General features: G+C 38.2%; 1 protein-coding gene and 1 pseudogene across 1 annotated transcript in view; both read left to right on the plus strand.

The window, feature by feature from the left end:
• The window catches only part of LOC137235793 (serine/threonine-protein kinase Nek8-like), a 30,535-nt gene extending 13,824 nt beyond the window's left edge, over window positions 1-16,711 (plus strand). Inside the window, exon 4 of the mRNA XM_067758628.1 lies at window positions 16,594-16,711. Coding sequence (XP_067614729.1) covers window positions 16,594-16,711 — 118 coding nt within the window. The remainder of the gene's footprint in view (window positions 1-16,593) is intronic.
• LOC137235796 (uncharacterized) overlaps window positions 1-24,962 on the plus strand; it is a 601,114-nt pseudogene that overhangs the window by 5,042 nt on the left and 571,110 nt on the right.

Below are 24,962 nucleotides of genomic sequence, written 5' to 3' on the forward strand. Positions count from 1 at the left end.
CTATTTAAGGTCCATTACTACACCTAAATTAATGAAGCTTAAGGTCTGCTCAGTTCGGTATCTAGTAGCCAATGGTGTAGCTATGTACTGGAAAAACTCTCCTTTTGTAGCACATGGACATACAAACGGAGTAGGACGTCTACCGTCGATTCAGCGAGTGTTGCACCCTCCTTTGCTAACTCATCGGCCTTATCGTTACCTTCCATCCGATTATGAACGGGAACCCAGTATAGGTGTAGTCTAAGAGAAGTTTTCTAAAGCTTTTTTTTATTCCAGAACACTTCTTGATGAAGTAATGTGGGAGAATAAAAGAAAATTTCATTAACAATTTTGTTTTAAATTACCACTGCTATTTTCGTGTTGGCAAATGTACATATATGTACATTACAACAATGTGTGGTGCATTTGTGAGCCAAACATATAATTAATTGGTCAATGTAGCGGAAAGCAAATAGGAAAGAGTGCTGCAAATAATAAGAAAAGTAAAGAAAATGATGGAAGAGAGAAGAAATGTTTTGTTTTTTTTTTTTTTTTGGTAAATATTTCTATATATGCATATGAAGGCATGTGGATATTTATAATTGGCAGGAACATATTTTTTTATTTTGTGTAGAATGTCCGTCTATCTGTCTGTTTGAACGCTAACTAGTCCCTCAAATTTTGCGATATCTCAATGAAATTTGGCACAAGGATGTATTTTTGTATTATATTAGACTCTAGCAGACCTGGCAGACGTTGTTTTGCCCTAAATTTGGCCTATCTGCATTTTTTAATTAGCTTTTTCCGTCTAACTCTGCTCTCCCCCACCCCTCTTCACTTTTTCCTGATCCTTTTATTCACTCCTTCTTCCGTCTTTTTCGCTTCATCTATCTCCATATTCGTGTCATTCTATTTCTTTCTCAGTATCCTTCTCACATTCTTCTCATTCTTCTTCATCCCTTATTGCCTCTCCCAGAGGTGGTATGTATTTTATTCCAGTCCCAGTCCCAGTCCCACTCCGAGTCTCAGTCCCGGTCCGTCTCTGGTTAACTTCCCGGAAAAAAGGATCGTAAATACTAATACAGGCAAATTTATATACAAAATTTTCAAATTCTGAATTTTTTCTAAGAAAAAACGGAAGGACGGATGCCAGCTGTAGTAATGGTAAGGAAACAGCTGCATTCATATATGCTGCCTAATTACACCACTGAGGATCTCGTAGCGGTGGCCGTTGATCAAAAGAATAAGCAGGCATTTATCCTGGCGTCCTGCTACATGGCCCATGCTACGGAGGTTCCACCGATGGAGTGCAAAAGGCTAGTACAGGAGGAAGGGCGCAAAGGGCGGTTGGTCATAGGCGCAGATGCAAATGCGCACCGCAATGCGTTGGGAGGAGCAGATACGAACAAGAGAGGGGAATCTCTGTTTTTTTACATCCTGCAAACCAATTTACAGATAGCCAACAGGGGAAATGCCCCTACATACATTGGTCCAACATCCAGCAATGTTCTGGATATTATATTTAGCTCCGAGCGTTATATATCAAGGTATGATTGGATGGTTCTTGATAGACCAACCCACTCCGACCATGCGTATATCAGCTTCAGCATCCCCCTAAAGAGGGTAGAGGAGGGAGGAACCTTTAGAAACCCTAGGTCAACGAACTGGACTAAATTCCAGAAACATGTAGAAACAAAACTGGGACAACCCAAAGAGGTTGCTAATGTAGAGGAACTGGAGGAGTCGAATGAATTCCGAAAAGGACGCTTATGACTGCGTATAACAAGGCTTGCCCTCTAAGAAGATTCAGAAGAAAAGCAAAGCCGCCATGGTGGAGCAATGAGCTGAGCCTTCTAAGAAGACAGGTAAAAGAAATGTTTAAGCTCGCAAAGACCGCGAAAAGCGAGGCGTGTCGGGACGAGTACAGGGATCTACTGAGGATCTACAAGCGTGAAATTACCAGGGCGAAGAGAAATTCATGGAAAAATGTCTGTAGGGACATAGAGTGCTCCAGCGAAACAGCACGGTTGAAGAAAGTCATAGCAAAGGGAAACATAGTCCAGGGTCTAATAAAGAAAGAGAACGGGGAATGGTCACGTAATAGTGAGGAATCCCTTGAGGTGCTTCTCGATACACATTTCCCACCGGGAGACGGTTTAGAAGAGCCAGCAGACATCACTCACACTTCGATCACGGAGCTAGTAGTGCCGGGCCTGGTGACCGATACCAAGATCGAGTGTGCAGTGAAGACGTTTTCTAAGTTTAAATCGCCGGGCCCAGATGGTATATTCCCGGCCATGCTACAAGTCTCAAGTAGGGCGGTCGTGGAATTAAAATAATATTCGATGGCTGCATAAGACTGAATCATGTACCGCACTCTCGGAGAACTGCTCGTGTAGCTTTTCTACCAAAGGCAGGGAAGAACGGTCACGTGTATCCAAGAGACTATAGACCCATAAGCTTACCATCATTTCTGCTCAAAACCTTTGAGAGGATGATAGATGTGTAGATAAAGTCCAACGTGGATGAAAAGCTGTTCTCCACAACACAGCAATCGTACACCAAAGGCAAGTCGGTAGACACCGCATTGCATAGGGTGGTAATAAGCATAGAGAAATCCCTGGAATATAAGGAGTATGCTCTAGGAGTCTTCTTGGAAATTTCCGGGGCTTTCAATAATGTTGCAAAATGGGCGACTATGGGTGGTCTTAATTACATTAAAGTACATCCTGCCTTAATCAGATGGATCGGCTGCATGTTAAATTGCAGAAAGATTACAACACAATGGTGATTTTACGAGGCCACAAAATCAGTGGACAGTGGCACGCCGCAGGGAGGGGTGCTATCACCTCTGCTGTGGACGCTGGTCATCAACCAACTGTTCAGGCAATTCGATGAGGGACCCGTAAAACCTACGGCTTACGCAGATGACGTTGCAATTGTCATAAGTGGGAAGTGCCTTCCAACGATTAGTTCTTTGATGGATCGGGCGCTTCGGGATATTCTTACCTAGGCATCTAATGTCAGGTAGAAAATCAATGCGGAGAAGACGGATATGGTCTTGTTTACAAAGAGGTACAAGGTCCCAAATTGGACCTTTCAGGAGAAAACTTGCACAAAATATCTAGGAATCATCCTAGACAGTAAGCTGTCATGGAAGCTCAACGTGGAGGAGAGGGCCAAGAAGGCCTCAACGTCACTCTATGCATGTAAAAGAATGCTGGCGTGTACGTGGGGCCTATCGCCCTCTCTTTCTCATTGGGTTTTTACAGCGATTGTAAGCCCTATTCTATATTATGGAGTTCTTGTTTGGTGGAAAGCCACACAAAAAACAACATACCTTAAAAAATTAGAGGGGGTATGCAGACATCGATGCTTAGCATTAGGGGAGCCCTGAAAACAACCCCGACGGCTGCACTGTATGCCATTCTGCACATCCCACCTGTAGACCTGGTAGCAAAGAACAAAGCGTTAACGACCGCAACCAGGCTCGGTGCTTCGGGGCAGCTTGAGCGCCGACCATATGGCCATAGTAGTATAGCGTCATCACAAATGACGGACGAGGTGATACATGTGTACACCGATGGTACCAAAGTAGTGGAAGGAGTAGGGTCTGCGGTATACTGCGCTGATCCGGAAATAAGCAGATCCTACAGGATGCCGGATTACTGTAGCGTTTTCCAAGCGGAAATATTAGCCGTAACCAAAGCAGTAGAAACCCTGGAAGAGAATAGCTTAAGCTGCAACCGTGTTAACTTTTATATTGACAGTCAAGCAGCAATTAAGGCAATAATCTCGCATAGCACAGCATCTAAATGCGTGTTAGAGTGTAAGCAGTCTCTGGAGAGAATCGGGACAGGGAGAAGCATACATCTATATTGGGTCCCAGGGTATATGGGAATAGATGGGAATGAAAAAGCGGACGAACTAGCTAAAAAGGGCGCATCCCTTGAAGCTTGCTCCGTAGATGTCCCAATTAGATTTGGCGAGATTGAGCGAAGGCGAGACGTGCACATGATCGACCAACCTTAGAGTAACACAGTTGCTTCTATCATTAAAAAGAGAGGACTGTAGACTCATGACGGGTATTCTGACTGGGCACTGCCTTCTGGCGTCACATGCCTTTAAATTAGGCTTGGTCAGTGATAGCAGATGTAGGAAGTGCGGGTTGGAGGAGGAAACGATCGAGCACGTTCTGTGCTCGTGCCCTGCAAGGCTAAGACTCAAGCTATTAGGAGTGATACAGCTGTCAGATCTAGAAGTAGCAAGTGGCATAGGTCCTAGAAAGCTTCAAGTGTTTGCAAAGACGACGAAGCTATTTTATAACATAGCTCCTGGTTTCTGATAAGGTTTTTAGTTTGATTTTTGAGCAAACTTCTGATTACCATGTGGACTCATTCAGTCTATGTGAGGCTCTCGCGGACCAGTCAGTGCCACCTAACATAGCCAAAATGAGCCAAACTCTATTTTCAATAAACTTTGCCTCAGGAAGCTCTCTCAACTTCAACCATTAAGTTACAATATTTTTTGAATTTTTGAAAAAACATGTATCATATTTTTTTTAATAAATTTCTCACATAAAAGCACAAGCGTAAATAACCAACTTGTTTGATCCCGTTTTTAAAGATTTCACTCTTCAAATAAAAACAATTGAATTTCTTTTTAGTAACTTTTCCAGTGTTTACTTAATATAAAAAAAAAATAGTAATATCCACAAAAAGGTATGAAAAATTAAAAGCTTATCCAAACGCAACACAAAAAGTGAGGTTAAGGCCACTCAAGCAATTTGAAAGCAGCTGTGTGCGGACTCAAATGAAGTTGACGAAGTAAATGGGATATAATTGCGACCTGAAAAAGCTAAAACATATAACATATGCATATAAATTTTATAGCACAAAGCTCAGATTTCTTACAACAACAAAAGTTGTGCATTGAAAAAGATTTGAAGGAAAAAATTATGTGAAAAAATTAAATACTCTGTAAGAAAAAATTGGCAAAAGGTATACAAACTTTTTCCCTTGGCAAACGAATTCCCTTAAAGAATTAAATCCGCTATAACGTTTATGGTAGCAGTGAAAAAAGTGCTACATAAAAAGTGTAAACATTAAAAACAAACAAAGTAAAAATTGTCTAACTTAGCGGAAGTAAACGAAATGAAATAAGTGATAAAAGCAGTAAGGATAAACGAACGATTAAGGGAAAAATAAACAAACAAAAAGTGCAACAACAAAAAATCTTACACGAAGCGCTAAAATATTTGAAAAAAAAAAAAAGAGGAGTGAAAAAGTAAACGAAGTAAACAGTTAGGCCAAATAGCAACAACGAAAGCGAAAAAAAGTGGAAGTAAAGATCAACAAATTACTCACAATCAACTGAAAATACGGGTACCGATGCGTAGACGTAACATTTTTTTTCTTTTTGGTGCAAAAAATTTACATACATACAAAAAAAAGAAGCTAACACAAGCGTCTAAAAAAATGAAAAAAGTCGCCAAATAACAACAAAACAAAAAAAAAAAAATTAGAAAACAACCAACCATTCTTAATAACAACTAAGCAACGAATGACTTTCACCATGCGTAACCTGTAGGCTGAGACTGTCTCAACCATTTGATTTATAAGGTACATTAAATTGCATATTTTTAGCCGTTAAGGCACACAAAAGTCAAAGCAAATGACATGACAGTAGATAGCCATTACTGTTACAAGCAAATTAGTGAAGCTTTAGCATAAGTAAGTGTAAAAGTGAACAAACGAAAGAAAGAGGCAAAAACGCATGCACACACACACACACCAACACCGTTAAGGAATAACACATACTTAGCAGAGCCAAAATAACGAAAAAACACCAACAAAAAAGTCTTTATAATCTGCCTGCTCATGCCACTCAAAGTTATTTTTGCTTAAGTAAGACCACCTCAGTGCGTATTAGCCACAGCTTTTCGTTTCATTTGTTGACTTCTTCTTGTTACTTCCAATGTTAGTCACGAATAGCAAAGAAACATATCTACGCACACAAGGTCACGCTGTGCTTTTTTTGCCACTGAAGAAACCTATGGAGCATTATTTAACAAATGAAATGAAGGCGACATGACAACTGACAGTTGGTCTAAGTTATGTCAGTGGTATTTGCAGAAAAATGTATGGCGAAATAGTTGAAGAAGTAGCACAATCCGCACATTGACTATCAGCTGCGTGGCAACGGTGAAGCGGTGAATAAGGCACACAGCGATCTTGGAAAGTTCAATCGCAGTGTCGAATACTTCTCGAGCAAGAGGCTTACGCCTTGTCCTCGCGAAGGCTGGACAGCTGAGCACAATGAATGATTCAACCGCGTCGTCGTCTGTACTATTAATATAGCTGCGGCTGTCAAACGTATTAAGGCGTATCGCATATGCTTCCATTAGTCAGTGCGCTGTTAATACAGCAAAACCCATAAGCAGATGAGCTTTTGTAAGCCTTTATAGCTTCGGCGGCCGCTTGGATCCAACGACGGCCGATAAAGACCTCAAAACACGACAAGACGTAGGGTCTAAAAGCTTACGTATCCAAAAGCAGAGAGCAAGTGGCCAGTGGAATTCCGAAGCTTCCACTGACAGACATTTTCAATTTGTTCGTGCCCCTATGACAAGAGATTAGCCTGACAGTTTCCATGAATATGCTTAAGACCTAACATCGACATATTTTTTTATATAAAAGTAGCAAAACTCAACTTCAAGTAAGGACAACAATAAACAGATTCACCATGCTCTCGCCTCATATTAACTCCGCATTCCATTCTTTCCTTGAGGGTATATGAGTGGTGAATGTAGCAACAGACGCTGGCGCACAATAGTATGTCTTGCCAGGCATGAAGTCGAAGTCGAAGTCAGTCGGAATGCTAGAGTGCCCGTAATTCACAGCCTTATATCCCGCGTCACAAAGAAATTTGCTGACCAGGCTGCAGCTATTTTGCGCGCGCTGTCAACCGGGTACAGATTTAGCTTCGCTTTTAATGTTTATGTGGGTGTTATTCAATGAATCCAGCTTATTCCAACCAACGCCAATCGTTGAATTCTTTCCAACTTTTGGAAGAAGTGTTTAGTGCTCTTCACCAAACAGCCGTAGAAGATAATTGTTTTGACCACCATTTCTTCATTAGCTGTACAGCCACAAATTTACCACCACGTGGCAGCCCCCACTCTCAACGTCCTGTAGTGGGACATTCATTACCACGAACCAAAGTAGAAGAGAAAGAACACAACCTGTGGTGTGCCATTCTCAACTTCTCTGAGCTATCAAATCCTCCCAACTCCGCCGCTGCAGTTCTGCAACTCAAAACTGCTGGTGAATTCTATAAGTTCGACTTCAAATGTTCAGAGGGCCCTTTTAATTTGCGTCGGTAGGGCATTGTTTTAGGCTCCTTCTATGACAAGAGGTGCACCCAGCACTAATTTGTTCTCTTGAGATCCTTGTACAAGTTTGGCATCCTTGAGACTGAACGTGGAAGTTCCCTGCAGCGACAATGGCAGACAGTCGCGCCGAGTACCACTTTTACACAACAGCTTTAATGACTACCTATGATCGAGTGCTAATCGGATATAGAGCAGGGCATTTGGTAGCCAAACTTGTGCCAAAGGAGGACAGGTCTTATAGGTGTTTTCGTTTTATTTTCGCATCGATGCCAAGACCATGTGTTTTAGCGTTACGACACTGAAAGAAAAAGACTGGTAAAATCAACCGAAATACGGGTCAATTCAACCAAAATTTCTATTAATTTTTATCCATCGCAACAAGATGTTGAATCAACTGCGCAGAAATCGTTGATTCGTAATTGACCGTTTTAGTAGTCAAATGAACAAAAGAAGTTGTTGCGACAGCTTTGTACGAAAGTACCTATGTTGTCATATAAAAAAATAAATGTAAGGCGCGATAACCTCCGCAGAGTTCTAACGCCGAGCTTCTCTTCCAATTTGCGTCGTGCTCCTCTTGATTTTCCTTACAAATTGGCCGGACGGGACCTGCATGCTTTTTTCCGACTCCGAACGGCATCTGCGAGGCAGATGAGTTTTCACTGGAAGCTTTTCATAGCAGAAATACACTCGGAGCGCTTGCCAAACACTGCCGAGGGGCGACCCAGCTTAGAAAAATTGTCTTCTAATTGAAAAACCTTATTTCTAAAATTTTCATGTTGCTTTGCCCAGGGTGCGAACCCAGGGCGTACGGTGTGGTAGGCGGAGCACGCTACCATCACTCCACGGTGGCACTTACTAACCGAACCTCAATTGGGCTTACATCAAATATCCTGGCACCCATTAAACATTATACACTTTATTATTTTGTTTTATTAAACGCACTTTCGCCAAATTTTATATTTTATAATTTATTTGTTTAATTTATGACTTATCTTGTTTGGTTGATTTTCCGACAGGGTGGATAAATTATGTATATTGGAACGATTTTCCGTCATCCCTTGTCAAATTTGGTTTTGAGACAAACCGGTTTCGGCGTTGTGCCATCATCAGTGTCGATTTTCGTTCTGATCTGTTGTTGTCGTTTGTCCTGTATTTATAGTTCGTAGGTATATGAGCAGGTATTGTCAAATTGATGCTTGTGTATATTTATTTATATTCATTGATACCACAGGAAGAACAGGAGCACGCAAGACACATGTGCAGGGAAATCATAAAAAAGGAGGTGAAAGCACAGGAAGGACAAAAATCAAATACAGAGGAGAAAACAATAAAGAATCTACGGCATAAACTAAGGAAAAACAATATTGTCACAACGAAAGCGGACAAAGGAAACACCACTGTGTTAATCGAAAAAGAGCAATATATATCCAAAACCGAGGATCTCATAGAGGAAATGAAATGTCGTAGAATGGGAGAGGATCCCACAGATGAATACCAAAAACAAATCAAAGTTGCTATAAAAAATGCAACCAATATAGTAGATTCTAACATGGCACATAGATTGGTCAAAATGAACCCTTCGGCTCCTCCACTGGTTTCGCTACCAAAAATCCACAAGCCGGACACGCCAATGAGGCCCATCATTAATTTTCAATCGGCACCATGTTACAAACTGTCCAAATATTTAAAAACGATATTGATAGATACTCTGGAGTTAAGGAACGAATATGCAACAGCTAACACAACAGAACTAATAGAGACACTCGAGACCGTAGAGCTAACAAGGAACAGCAAATTGGTATCTTTTGACATAAAAGATTTATACCCATCTATACCACTATCGGAGACTTTGGACATAGTTAGCTCAACAATAGTTCATAACACAAAAAACAAAGTGAAAAGTATGCAAATCACAAATACGCTAAGAACCACTTTACGTCAAAACTATTTTCAATTCAACAATAAAATATATAGACAAACAAACGGTCTTGGAATGGGAAGCCCCACATCAGCAATTCTTATGGAAGTGTTCATGCAAAATCTGTAAGAAAAGTACATACAGGAGCTGAAGTCCAAATTAGGTGTGTCATTTTATGCTAGATACGTGGATGACATAATATGCGTTTTAACTACTAATAACGAGGAGCTTGTACTGGAGTACCTCAACAAGCAGCACGGAAATATATAAAATTTACAATGGAAACCGAAAAAGACGGAGGAATCAACTATCTAGACCTCACGATAAATATTGATAAAGAAGCCAAAATATTTAACTATGACATATATAGAAAGTCAACGGCCACCGACACAATAATACACACTACCTCAAATCATCCTCAACAGCATAAAAATGCAGCATTAAGGCACTTGGTACATAGACTTGAAAGAACACCTCTTACACAAGAGGCATATAAGAGAGAGAACTTGAGGTCATATATAATATCGCTGCAAACAACGGATATAAAAAAGCACTAGTAGATAAGCTCAGAAGGACAAATGGAGAACCAAAAAGAAATAATGGAAAGGAAAATAATAGCTGGACGACTATGACATATACTGGAAAAGCAACATATAAATTGGCAAACTTCTTTAAAAAAATACAACATTAAAACAGCATTCAAAAAATAGAACAATCTAGGGCGAAAACTAAGAACTAACATTAACTCAGAGGATCCGTTTAGCAGCCACGGCGTATACAAGCTTACCTGCGGATGCCAGCATAGTTGCATAGGATAAACAGGACGGCAAATAAGAACGAGGTTCCAAGAACATATTAGAGATTACAACAAAAAAATACGGAATCCAAACATTATACCCGAGTCTAACTTCGCGAATCACATGGTCGAGAATGAATGTTCCCCAGCAAACATCAATAAAACAGTTAGGGTTCTTCACATACAGGAAAAGGGCCGACGTCTCAACGTACTCGAAAACATGGAAATCTACAAACAGAAAACATTCGACGGTAGAATAATAAACGAACAGATAAACACAATTTCTGACACAATATTCGAGCCTTTAAAACTTGTTTACAGGAAACAACTTAATCACACAGGTATAACAGACAAACACACAACAAAAAATAAGCACAAAACAATTAACACACCAAAACAAAAAACCGACAAAGAAGGTCAAACGACTAAAATCACAGATTTCTACCTACCCCAGTCAGCCACACAAATCGATTAGTAAACCACCCTCGGTTCTGAATGAACACACAGCACATACACATAACTAAATACACACAAGCATCAATTTGACAATACCTGCTCATATACCTACGAACTATAAATACAGGACAAACGACAACAACAGATCAGAACGAAAATCGACACTGATGATGGCACAACGCCGAAACCGGTTTGTCTCAAAACCAAATTTGACAAGGGATGACGGAAAATCGTTCCAATATACATTATTTAATTTATAGTTTTGAACTTCGCTTTGCAAATAGAAATGAAAATAGTAGTCACAAAACTGATTCTCAATTCTTTCGGTTGCAGCTCAGCTCATTCTCAATTTCTTCTCTCGCATGTAGTTGCCACACTTGATTGCTTCGAACAAAACTTGTATAAATGTTTGACATAACATTTTAAATAGAGAACTTGTAAGTTATTGAAAAGTAAAGAATCAAACTGCAGGAAGGTAATTCACCACTGGAGTAATTTTACATGTAATTCGGCAAGTGTAATTTTCGTAACACCTTAAGTTGAAACGATTCCAAAAGAACTCAAACTTTTATGTTGTCGGAAACATCAACATTAAAAAAGGATGTTTTTTATTATCTTATTAAATTCGTTCGCGTGAGTGAAAATTCGTAAAAACTTGAACAAAATGTTACTAACTTTGGAAAAATTCTGTCCGTCCAAACAAAAATTTTGCAACAAGAGGCCGCAATTTTGCATTTCGCTTGGAAGAGAAGTTTCAAAATTGGAACCAATAAATCGGTGTCCCGGTATCTCATAATTTTTTGCACAGTAAATTCAAAAAAGGGTTTTTCGTTTTGTATTGATAACTCAAAAACTAGTTTTTTGTTGTTTTCCCATTTTGTGTGTTTTTTCGATTTGGTGGTTTTCCTATTTTGGTATTTTTTTTAAACAAGTGGCACCATCTTCATAAGTACAAAAGTACAAAGTAGAGAGTGCAGCGAGCGTAAAATTCTCTTTCAAATTTGCTTATGTATTGACTGTTGATCGCTGTTGAAATGACCAGTGAGATCAGTTGTGTTAACAGAAAAATCAGTTAGATTGACCAGAAATCTGTCAATTTTACAGAATTTTGTTAACTTAAATGCGACAAGTTTTCTTCGTTGAAATGACTAAACAAATGTGTTCGTTTGACAAAGAACTCGGTCGAATTAACCGTAATTCGATAAATTTCACCGAATCTCCGTTAAGCCAAGAACAACAGAATCGATTTGTTGATTTTACTAGCACAATTTCTTTCAGTGGGCCAATCCTCCTTTCTCAAATTTTAAAACGCGTACAAAATAGCGATCTTGAGATCACCCAGATTCTTAGATTAAAGTGCCCTAGCTCAAAGTCTATTACTTTTCAAGTTTAAGCATTTATTTTTATTCAGGCTTGAAATTCATCATTTCCCAGGCTACCTACATAAAAGTATTGCTTCATTTATCAAACGCAAAGGCGCGCGCCTAAAAGTATGCTGTGAAAATTTAAATTTTTTTCTAATGTATGAAAACACAAATCAAATCTCTCAGCTTGAGAGATCAAAAGTTTGTGTATGCTGAACGAACAGCCTCATTCTGTGCAATATATAGACACAAAATCCTGACATGATTTAAGAACATAATAATAATATCTAATTTGAATTTAAGTATGTAAAGTATGTAAATAATCATATATTTTCCTTTTATCATCATGTACGCTAGTACAACACTTTTCCTTACATATACTTTTAGGCGCATTTCAACAAAAAAATAAAGAAGAAAATTTTTTTTTTTTCAAATGAAAAGAGCTTTTTGTTCTGTTTGTTTGAGCTCATATTTTATATTTAATGTATCCTTTTATATTATGTTTGTATGTATGTAAAATCCACGCATCCTTGTGGCTTATAGGATTTTCCATTTTTGCTTTTTAAAAACAAATAATAAACACAAGCATAATAAACGCATAAAAACGTGTCATGGCGCAAAGTTTGAATAGCGAGCAATGTGTAAAAATTACTAAAGCGTGCTCAAAAATGAGTTAAAAGAAATGTGTAAAATATGATATACCCGTTTATAGAAATACATTTAAAATCACGTTCACATTCTCAAATGTTTATATTTCTATGAAGGTGACTATTTAATAATGGCTCCAATAGGTCCGATTTCAGGCCTTGGGTATTCTATAGACAGCTCTAAAACCACAAGTTTTATCAGAAAAATTTAACTGTAAAGTTTTAATGCTGGTATTAAGGAAGAAAACTACACTTCGAAGTTTATCCTCCTTGAAAGAAGACTTCTAAAACTAAGATAATGATTCCAACAGCTAACTCTGTTTAGAATCGTTGAAAGGTACTCTGTGTCGTAGCGTTACATTAGCACAGCCTCAATGTAACTTAACCTGCGCCTAAAAGTATACCACAAAAAGCAACGAAACACGGTAAGCAACACACAGCTTGCGATTACAACGGTTCGTGCCTCTTAGACTATCTCGCTCGTATCCAACCTCAGTGAGTAGGCCTTGCCGTTGTACAGCTACCTCTTCAGCGCTTTCTCCGGCCGTAGACCGATACCGTAGCTAAAGAGGCTACCGTCTTCAACTCTGCCACCATGCACTCATGGAGGCGGTGCTGCTCAGCGAGTGAGTCAGCACTAAGTCGATTCCTCGTTTCGTTACAAGTAACGATAGCGCATCCACTCAGAGAAAAGCCGCCACTTATAATGGTATCTTTGACGGTAAGGCACTATAAACAAGGCAACGCCTCCTAAACCGCCCATTAATTAGCCGCCACTGCCTGAAGGGAACTTAGGCTTATCTCTACTTTTCTATTATCAGTGACACTCATTGCCCTGGCTATGCCACTGGTACGCGCTATGACGCTTTACGATTGCTGTTGGTCACACTACCGCCCAGCTGTGGTCGTCGTCATACCCTCCGTCGCTTTCACATCACAATTCGACTGTTGCTGCGCCGACTTCCCATTGCTATGAGTATTGCCTATTGTCGATAACCTGCCTGCAGGGATAATATCCGACACAGTTCGTCCTCACCTGCTCCGCCCATCGCATACTGCTCTTAATTTATTTTAACTTTTTTACATTATAAAAACGAGGCATACTTCTTCTAGGCACTTCATTAAAACATATTAAAAAACGAATAGAGTGGTTTCCATCTGCCTTATTAAATGGTGAGCTTAAAATATTTTTATGTGCATCACAATTTATGAAGACACAATACTTAAAAAAACATACAAACTAACTTGAACAATATCGGCTGCAATATCAGGTCGCCCTTATTGCCTCTAAAGAAGACTTTCTTCGTCTTGCCTTCATCATACACTAATATAATTAAAAAATAAAATTTGTCGGGTAGCATCTCCAGATTTCTTATCTCTGTTATCGTACCACATCATTTGGAAAACCCAGCATTGCATCAACAACTAATCTCCTCTTTGTTTCTTCTACCGCTGCAGAAGTTCTACAATATCTATTAAATTTAAGTAATTTCCAAAATTCACAAATCAGCATTAGCGCCACCCTTCTACTTATCCCCTAATGCGTATGCAAAAGTAAAAAAACATCAGTATAAAACGCATTCATCTAATCCAGTAAGTAAATAAATACACAGGGGGGTAGAGCCGTAAAACAGTCCACTTAACATTGTTTAATTTCCTATTTTATTACACACGACCCAAACATACAATAAATAAATATTTGCCAAGTCATATACGTACATTTAAGAGCTTGCATACTTTTAGGCAACATTGGCAGAGTAGCACATACGTGGGGTTAGGTGTATATTGGAACAAGTAAGTGCACTTTGTTGTATATAAAATGCAAGCTCCCTTCATTTAGTTTTATAGAAATTTTAGTCACATTAATTCAGGCATCAAGTTATTGATTTATATATTAGCGCCTAAAAGTATGCTAAACAAATATCATGCAGCAAAATGCGAGCTTGCTTGCTTGGGATATTATTATTATTTTTTTTTTTAATTTAACAAGCACTCACTTATTTAAATTCAAGGGTTTTAAAAAAGATATTTTAGCTGAATTTCTTCTAAACTTCATGCCCTTCCCTCCCTTCTATATCTAGCGGTCTCTGCTTTTATCTACTTAAAATTCTAACTGCTTATCTCCACTTCAATTTCTAGCAACAGCCTTGACTTGCTTTCAATTTACGAGCCCCACTTGTCCGCTTGATGGAATTTTAAATGACTGCAATTATGCCATGGAGTTCAAAGCTGTGCTGAGTTCCAAGGTCTAGGGTACTTGTGGTAGCAGGTAGCAAAGATGAATAGTAGATAGTACAGCAGACTGCAAGAAATATGCATAATGTGGTTATCGGTTGGTTAGGCGGATTAAAAGTTGCAAATTTTGCTAGCTGTACTCTAAACGCTTGCCTTATTTCTTGCTCTCTCTCTTTGCTTCTCTTTTCAATCAATTCTAGTTTTCTCAACCATAAAAAAAAATTCGGTTTCCTCCCTGTGTGTGTTCAAAATTACTCCAAGAGTTTAATTGAAGAGGATCTTCTGCGGTTATTCTCTGGTAGTATTTGATATATCCATGAGAAGCCGTACCTATGGTGCTTTCGCCCAACTTCAACTTGTCAGATTGCTGCACTCATACTGATCTCTTTAGCAAAGTAAAAGTACAAAGTGAGTGGACTTTATTGCAGCTTTCTCTACAGCAAAAGTTTAAAAGAGGTCCTTGCTTGTCATTTAGTCCTCAACTAAAAATTGACTTTCTCTTATATTGACGAAGTGGCTCTGATAAGAAACAAACTTTAAGTCCAGCTATCCTAAAGCTCTAACGCATACGCGTACCCTTCTTGGCATAGAACGAGCGGTGGCAAATTGAAAGTCATACTTTAGTTTCTATTCCAATATCTAAGCTTAAGAAGGAGCCGAGCAGATAACGTAGTGGGTCAGATTTTTTGAATGCTTCTAGCACGCATTTGCCACAGGCTTTCTACAGTAGTGGGTAGACTCGCGTTGTTATTTTCGAATTTTTCTGAAGATCCTGTTCCAGAAGAGGGTATGCTATTCCAGTATCTAAGGAACACAATGTGAAAACATATTCCAGTATCTAAGGAACACAATGTGTGAGCAAAATTACATTCTATTCCTGTTGTTTATATTAGAGACAAATTGCAAAGTTTACAAACGGCGATGGTTACTAGGACATATTCCTGAATTTTACTTCTTCATCAGCTAGCTTTTCGGGAGCTGAATATTGAACTTGAAATCTCCAACATTCATACTTTATACTAACTAGTCTCAAGGCAGATGCCTTTAACCACTCAGCCACATGAATACCCCGCTGCTCGCTTTGCAATTGGCCTCTAAGTATTGCCTTTTTGTTGCTATTCCTTTATTCACAATTTAATTATGTGGAATATTTATAGGCGCACCCAAGAGCTTGGTAACATTGGATTTTTATGGTATTGATTTTATCAGCATTACTTCCGCTGTTCACTATTATATCAATATTATCGTCTGTATTTAACTAGCGAGAGATGCTCATATTTCTTTATACAGTTGTTTTTAGCCTTGAACGACCCTTCTGTGAGAAGAGCTAGAAAGAGTTGAAAACACCATATCAGCGTTGACCAAAAACCATTCCTCTTAACCAGAGCTGCCATATTTATTTTTTAAAGATACCTAAAAGTGCGTGCATTCGTCTTGCTTCGTTGCTTGTTGGTAAACGACTAAAACACTACGATCATAATACTCTTACTAACACAGTTACAGCTTATCGGTAGGGAGCCTAAAAGTATGCAAGGGAAGTTTTAAAAACTGTAAATATAATGAACACCTAATGAAGGCTATACCACGCCTTTAAAATACGATCTCATTAAGCAAAGTACTTCAAAATACATTATCTCTTTAGTTTCTTGTAAAGCACATATGTGCGAAGTCATTAAACAATTTAATAACAAAAAAAATATATGTATCTTAATATGTCAGGCGGGAAGAAGGATTTAACAAAGCAAAGCTTATATACAAACACACATAAAAAAAACGGAAAATTATAAATTTATATATTTTCATAGTATTACCGAACGACAAAGGGGAAGCAATAATGTCACAACTACAACACAAAGCGACATCATTTGTAATTTCCGCCTAAAGCAAGAAGAGCGTAGGCTTGCAAAATTTATGAACTCTTAAGCTGTTTTGGAAAATGTATGTCAACGCTAACAGATATCAAGTTATGTGTACATACATATATTATTATATAAGTGAAAGTGGTGAAAATTTAGAACAAAAAGCAAAGAAGAAGTGAAAGTGTGTAGACTGCAAAGACGATAACTGTTAAAGAGGACTGCAAACGTCTGACTTTCTTGACAAAGTATTAGTCCAAGAACTCTGAAATATCAAACGGAAAATATATGTAAGCTTATATGACATTTCATATTCATCCATAAACTTATACACATGTGTTCATGCATATTTACTTACATTCCTACAAAATAACTTCATAAATCATATCACTGAAAAGAAAAAATGTAGCCTACTTGCAGGCGCTGTGCTCCATGCTCTATGCTTCATGACAACCAACACAGTAAATGAAGTCAAAGTTGACATTGCATTGACATCAATGCACCAACTCAGTGACGTGTGGTGCCACCTAAAACGCAAATTTGCTTGATGCGACGATACCTTGATCCTGTAAAGGAATGGAAAATTTTCTTGAAAAGTTAATTTGAATTATAACGCTAACGCGGTTTCAGCGTTCAGCAGTGGGTCAGGGACCAGGGACGCTGGGTCCTTCGTAAAGACCTTAATATAGGTCTGATGAGATGTAAGACAAAGTGATATATTTCATTGGGGCTGTTTCTCTGTCTGCTGCAACGCGCTGAACATGGTATCCACCACCCAAATGGTATAATCTGTACAAAGTACTGCTTCAAATTTTACTGGCGGTGCTCTTGTAATCTCACCACCTTGGCCTTGAACATCAAGCTAAATATACCACATCTCAGCGACCAAGGTCACTAACTGATCAAAGGGATGGCGCAAGATAAAGGAATTACATCATTTCACGCAAAATGTTTGCATTACAGACTTAATGCAAGAATCAAATTATTATTTTTTAAGTACGAGTCAATATAAACCGTTTGAGAAGTTTTCGCACTAGTCGAGCGAATAAAATGTTTGCAATTGCTTACTTGCACTTTGTCTGTGCGCTATCGTTCTGTCTTGCTGATCGATGCTACTGTTTAAGTTTAGTGCTGCATTCGGAATCGTTCCTTTGGATTTGTGGCGCGAAAAAGACTGCTACCAAAGAACTGCGTTCATGCTTATGGATATGCGTCAAAAAAGGTCCTTCGCTTAGTTTTAGTCTTTAAGTATGCAGCTAAAGAAAATAGGAAATCATATGATTAGGGGCCTTACTTTGATCAATAGCAAAACAGATTGCAATGCACGAGAGTTTTTCAGATTTGGTCTCTTGGTGGTGAGAGGGCTAGGAGAGGATTTTTTTTGCCCAAAGATCGAAATAAGGATAAAATTTGGGCTTATTACTTAGTGAAACCTCTCCCTGATAACAGTTTCTGCTACTGAGGACGTGTTTGATGGGATGTTATACATTTGAGAGCAATTTTCAATTTGGCAACAAAGCCCATCAACGCTCTAACAGAACGCGGCACTTCGTTACACAGCACTAGCTCATGTATTTATATATACACAAACACATTCACACCCAACTATTCAACTAGACATCTGTCATGTGACGCGCCTGGCTTGATATTTTTTTCCTTCCGCTTGTTAGATGGTACCAACATGCCACAATTGCGTTGCGGCAAATAGAGTTGGTTGTTGATGCAACAAGCCGTCGTTGAGTGGCAGATATGCCATAGACGAGCTCGCGGTAAACTTGATTTTTCTTTTATTACTTTTTTATATTTATTTTCAATTTTCCTCATTGCTAGCGACACATCACTTTGGTCGCTCATCTGTTAAAATGAAGTCTATCTTGCACTGCTTTTAGAGCACACCCACTCTGCACAGTTCGCAGATGGTTGGTCCGTATATGCAGTGCAATGATTTTTCAAATGCATCTGACTGATATAACGAAGGGCTTGCCAAGGTATTTGGTGCTCAAGTTCATAGCTCAAGTGGCTCGAGTGTTGGAATGAGGCGAATGTAAAAAATGATACTTTTGCTATTGTTAATTCCGAATGTTTTCTTGAATGAAGCTCTATAGTCCAGTGGATGTGAAGATAAGGTGAACAGAGTGTGCTCCTACACCGCTTTCTTTAGAGTTTTCGAACAGTTCATTCCTTCTTTTATTTTTCTTTTTTTCTTCTTATTCTTACTCTTTTTCTTTCACTTTCTGTTCTTCTTACTCTTATTCTTTCTCTCTCTTCTCTTTTTATTATTGTAAACTTTCCCTCCTTCTTATTCTTCTTTTTATCCTTGCTTTTGCTTTTCTTTCCCCTTCTTCTTCTTTTTATATTTCTTCTTCTCCCTCTCCTTCTTCTTCTTATCTCTCTGCTTCTTCTCCTTCTTGCACTTCTTCTTCTACTTCTACTTCATCTACCCCTTCTGCTTCTTCTCCATTTTCTATTTCCTCTTCTGTTTCTGGTCTTCATTTTTTTCTGACATTTCTCGTACATGCACTTCTCTTTCACTCCAGTTTTATCCTTCGTCTCATCGTTTATTTTCTTATTTTCCAGTTCTACTTCCTATACTTCAACATCTCATTGTTCTTCTTCATTATTTATTTCTTTATATTTCGTCTTTCTCGTGTTAATTTTGTTGTTATGTTTTAGCTGCAAAGGCTGAACGTTTATGGGGTACTACGGTACTCTCATGGGTGAAAGCGTTACTCTCAGGTTCTATTAATACCTCTACTTTCGATAAATTTTGGCCCCTTCTTACGACTGGCGTGTGCGCCTCGAGATTAATCGAAGTCCCTTAAACCGTTACAGCAGAAGTTCTATCGGGTTGTTTGCATACAGTCGGTCACAGAATAGAAGCCAACTGATACGTGTGCACAAAATCAAAAGAACCCAACTCCCCGAGATATACTCAGGTGAAACCATATAACTCAGGTTTAAAATTGGAGAGGACCACCACAGATGTCACTCCTTTATTTCCTTCTAGCGAACGCGGAATCAAATATGTACAGGTGGTTGTGGATTATTTCAGGGTTTGGTAGTAGGAAATGGTGATCCTTTCAAATGGTGCACCTGATTTATATTGCTTAACCTCCGCATGGCGCCGGGATTCAGGACCTTTTGCTTTTATGCCAACGTCTCAGTTGGCAATATATTCTTTGATCAACTATCGGCAATCAACCCAAAATAATCTCTGCTTAATTTTCTCCTCTCGTGGATATGAGCCCAACGTTGGGCGCCACCTTGGTGAAGACAGTACAACAAAAAAGTGAGCGATCTCTGTTGGAACAATACACAAACATATAATGAAGTGAAAATCAATATCGCACTCTCCCTGGCTTAATCAGCGCGTATACGTCCAAATTAATTAGCATACCTTTACGGTCTCCGAACTAACAAAGTATGAGCTCACATCCGAAAATCACTTATGCTGTGCACTTTCTTCTCGACTAACTTAGTGATTTCTCACACTCTCATAAACATTTTCATTGAAGCTACTCCAGCTCGCGCACAAATAACCATTACGCCATTACTCACTCACATTTATATTCATGGCATGCGAGTAACATCAATCAGTGCTCGCATGACTGACTGACTTAAGAAGCAAAAGCGTTAGTTAGTGGTTGATGCCAACATACAAAGCCTTAGAATTGAAAATGAAGGGTAATGAAAATAAAGGGATAAAAAACCGAAAACAAAATCTGAGTTGTTGTGAGGGCGTACGAATGAAGACACTCACTCATGTAGTCAAGAGCGCGTAAGAGACATCAAGAGGTGAGTGAATAATGGTAATAATGAATTTTTTTTAATGAAAGTGAAAATAATAACGGATAAGAAAGAAAAATTGTTGCCGCATGCTTTTTGGCGTTTACTGAACTGCTTAATGTAAGCTTTTGCAAAGTCAGCAGCGAATGACGATAACTGAACTTAAGTTATTATTCATCGTGCTTGAATATTTCATACTCCATTCACACTCTTTGTATAAAGGTGTTAAATTATGTCACTAATTTTTTACGTGTATTTAATGCATACTTTTAGGCGTGCAAAGATTTACACTAGACAATGTTCGATAGCGTACATCTGCAGCTTTTTCATAGAAGCAAAGTTCAAAGCAAATGAACTCAAACTGCTTTAGTTGTTTTTTTTTTGGTCATTTAAATGAGCTTAGAATTTTTTGGAAGAAATATTACAGCAATATAAAGCAGGCAATCCACGTGCGAAAAACTGTTACATATTTAACAAAATTTAGCATTAACTAATTGCTATTTCAAGCATACTTTTAGGCGCATTTTTTTAAGGTTTGTTCCGGCAATGAGGCCAAGTGACATTTATTAAATTTTTTGTTTCAGCACATAAATTAAAAGTTATCGTCCTAGTTAAGTGTGACATGTCCAGTTATTTTAATGATGGAAACGAAAGGGTACACATAATTAAGCGTAGAGTCACGCAGTAGGTAAATGGGCTCTTGTATGGGTTTATAAACAAATTTTTTGCTGCCGGAATATGTAAATGGGCTGTAAATTTAAATAATTATTGTAATATAGTATTCCTTAATTTTTTGAGCAGCTCACTGTCGTATAAAAACGATGCTCATTTTTATTGCATACTTTTAGGCGTGCACAATAAATCAAAATGATGATATATTATATTCAGGATGGTAGACATGAAGTTGTTAATACTGGCATAAAAAGGTAACAGATACCCTTAGATTCAAAACTATCTACTTCTCAAAGCTTTTTAATTTTTTATAGAACCGAGGTTCTGCATAGAAACAGTTGAGCTAGAATATGTCGGGCAAATCGACTCGTTTGCTGCTAAGGTTCCGCAGGGATGACCACCACCGTGGACGCATCTAGAGCGAATTCCTGCCGAGTTAGTTATTACATACTATTAAGGCCTCCACTTCAACTATAGTGCGATCGAGGGTGGTCTAGTAGTACCTGACAATGCTTGCGGTTGCATCGAACTATTTTACGATTAAGATTATCTGGGTCTCAGGCCATACCGATATCCCGGGCAACTGTCTAGCAGCCCGCATCGATACATAAGAACCGCATGAAGATAGCTGAAGAGATTTCGGGATGCCGCTGACTACCTGTGTTCTGCTTCAGCCTATATGGGCCTCGTGTCAGCTCAGCAAGCGTTGGGCAGACATTACCTGCTGCAGGGTAGCAAGATCCTTCTGGGCGGAATTGGATGATAGCGTGTCTTTTCACCCGAACTGCAACTTTTTACTCGTCATGTAGCTTTTTTATTTGTTTTGAATAGTATATTAGCCCAAAATACGAAAATAAATATTTATTTCTTAGAAAATCAAATTAGGTTTTGCCATATTTACAGCTCAATTGCCATAAATATTTTCTTAATGACAAAAAACTTCACAAGAAAAATAAAGTTAGAATAAATTACATTGAATTTTCACTTGAATCAATATTTTTCTTTTTGATTTTGCTTTCTCTTCCATATAATATATGTACATATATCTTAGAATTGATAACACTTACAAACGTATCAGTATCATGTATGTACTAAAATATTCAAAATTGCTTTGCTCGAATAATTTCAATCAATCTATAAATATACCACATACGTAATAGAGATGTAACGGAGCTCTTACGTCGACTTTAAGCTTCATATTAATTTACACTCGTTTACCGTTTTTGCATCAGATTATTATGATTTTGTATTATTTATAATAGAGATTGTCTCAGTTTCGACCTAAAGCCACTCTGTTATCGATATGGTAGGCTATTTCGATCTAGTTTTAGTGGTAAAATATTTTTTTTCTTCCTATGTACTCGGCAGACTTTGTCCTACCCGTAGATTGTTTTTGCATGCATTTAAAAAGTGAACCCAGCTTCACTCCTTCTCCATCCTTTTCATTGCCATCTACTTTATTCTCCATTTTTCTCTTTATTCTTGTCGATACCATATTCCGTTTATCTCCCTTGCACTTCCACTTTCACTCCCAGTCCACCCCCAAGTTTCACTATTATTCCCACTCCTTCTGTCACTCCCACTCCAGCTCTCACTCTAGCGCGCACTCCCAGTCCAACTTTTACTTCACTCTCACTCTCTCCAACGCCCACTACCCCCGCCACACATATGTGGGATCTCTCTATAGATATAGATTATAACCGACGTTTCGCTAATGTTTATTGGCATCTTCAAGGGTTTTGATATCCATATATTTTCCCTTCAGCCAAATTTTGATAACGAGAGCGATTTAGGGTAGATAGGATGATATTTCATTCAGAAATTGATTTATTACAAAATGTTTTCATACAATTTAAAATTTAATTTTAATAAAGAGTCTGTGTGCTTTTACACTCACTTATGTCTACCAAATTGTCAACTAAGTACTGTACCAGTGTTGATAAAATGATACTTCTCCATAACATAAATCGATGAATTATGCAGAATATCGCAATTGCTTAATCCGTCAGCAAGTCTCAATATGGACTATTGATTTCCCGTTCGTTGTTATCCAGTCAATTACAAACAACTTCTGTGAGAAATTAAGTTTTCATATTCAATTCTTTAAGTGCTTTTTTAGAAAAGCTTTAATAATAAAATCTAAACATAAAACAATTTCATGTACTCTTCTCCAACTTTAGTTTCGAAAGTATTTTCTTTCTTCGTAAACTAAATTCAGTTCCATCACATCCCTAACACAAAGTATTCAATGTTTATGCTTCACATAACTATAGTGTGTAAATTGCTTGAAATAAACTTCTAAGTGATTGAACAAAATATCTTTTATAAATTGAAATATTTAGCAAGCCTGACAGCTATATTCATGAATAAAGATAGTAAGAAATTTGTGAAAGCCTGTACACAGCTTGTGGTTAAATCTACAAGAATTTTGAAAAGCAATGTTTAAAAAATAGGCAGCAAAAAAAGTGTGCGTTTAGTTTTATTTTGCCAAACAAAGAGAAAACTAAAACTGCGTTAAATAAAAGCACATTTTTAACTTAAAACAACTCAAATACTTCGCATTTGTATACAGACCTTTAAGGTCAATTTTGTCTTGTATATATGTATGTACACCAACTGTTGAAAACATAAAATCATGTTGAAAGCAAGTTTTCAAAAATAAAACTGGCAGCAAACAAGTATAGGAAACAAATTTATTAGAAATATCCGAGCATGAGGCCATTGCAGGAAACAGGTTTTTCCAAGCAGCCCACAGAACTCGCGAGCGTTATTACATTTTCAAAACCAATTACAAAAAAAAAACAAGTAAGGAAGGTTAAGTTCGGGTGTAACCGAACATTACATACTCAGTTGAGAGCTATGGTGGCAACATAAAGGAAAATAACCATGTAGGAAAATGAATCGAGGGTAACCCTGGAATGTGTTTGTATGACATGTGTATCAAATGAAAGGTATTAAAGAGTATTTTAAGAGGGAGGGGGCCATAGTTCTATAGGTGGACGCCATTTAGGGATATAGGCATAAAGGTGGATCAGGGTTGACTCTAGAATTTGTTTGTACGATATGGGTATCAAATGAAAGGTGTTAATGAGTATTTTAAATGGGAGTGATCCTTATTTCCATAGGTGGACGCCGTTTCGTGATATCGCCATAAAGGGGACCAGGGGTGACTCTAGAATGCGTTTGTACGATATGGGTTTCAAATGAAAGGTGTTAATAAGTATTTTAAAAGAGCGTGGGCCTTAGTTCCATAGGTGGACGCCTTTTCGAGATATCGCCATAAAGGTGGACCAGGGGTGACTCTAGAATTTGTTTGTACGATATGGGTATCAAATGAAAGGTGTTAATGAGTATTTTAAAAGGGAGTGGGCCTTAGTTCCATAGGTGGATGCATTTTCGAGATATCGCCATAAAGGTGGGCCAGGGGTAACTCTAAAATTTTTTAAGAGGGCGTGGGCCTTAGTTCTTTATGTGGACGCCTTTTCGAGATATCGCCACAAAGGTGGACCAGGGGTGACTCTAGAATTCGTTTGTACGATATGGGTTTGAAATGAAAGGTGTTAATGAGTATTTTAAAAGGGAGTGGGCCTTAGTTCTATAGGTGGCCTCCTTTTCGGAATATCGTTATAAAAGTGGACCAGGGTTGACTCTAGAATGCGTTTGTACAATATGGGTATCAAACGAAAGGTGTTACATGAGTATTTTAAAAGGGCGTGGGCCTTAGTGTTATAGGTGGACGCCTTTTCGAGATATTGCCATAAAGGTGGACCAGGGGTGACTCTAGAATTTGTTTGTACGATATGGGTTTCAAATGAAAGGTGTTAATAAGTATTTTAAAAGAGCGTGGGCCTTAGTTCCAT

Source organism: Eurosta solidaginis, unplaced genomic scaffold, assembly GCF_040869045.1.
Source record: "Eurosta solidaginis isolate ZX-2024a unplaced genomic scaffold, ASM4086904v1 ctg00001022.1, whole genome shotgun sequence".
Taxonomy (NCBI): Eukaryota; Metazoa; Arthropoda; class Insecta; order Diptera; family Tephritidae; genus Eurosta; species Eurosta solidaginis.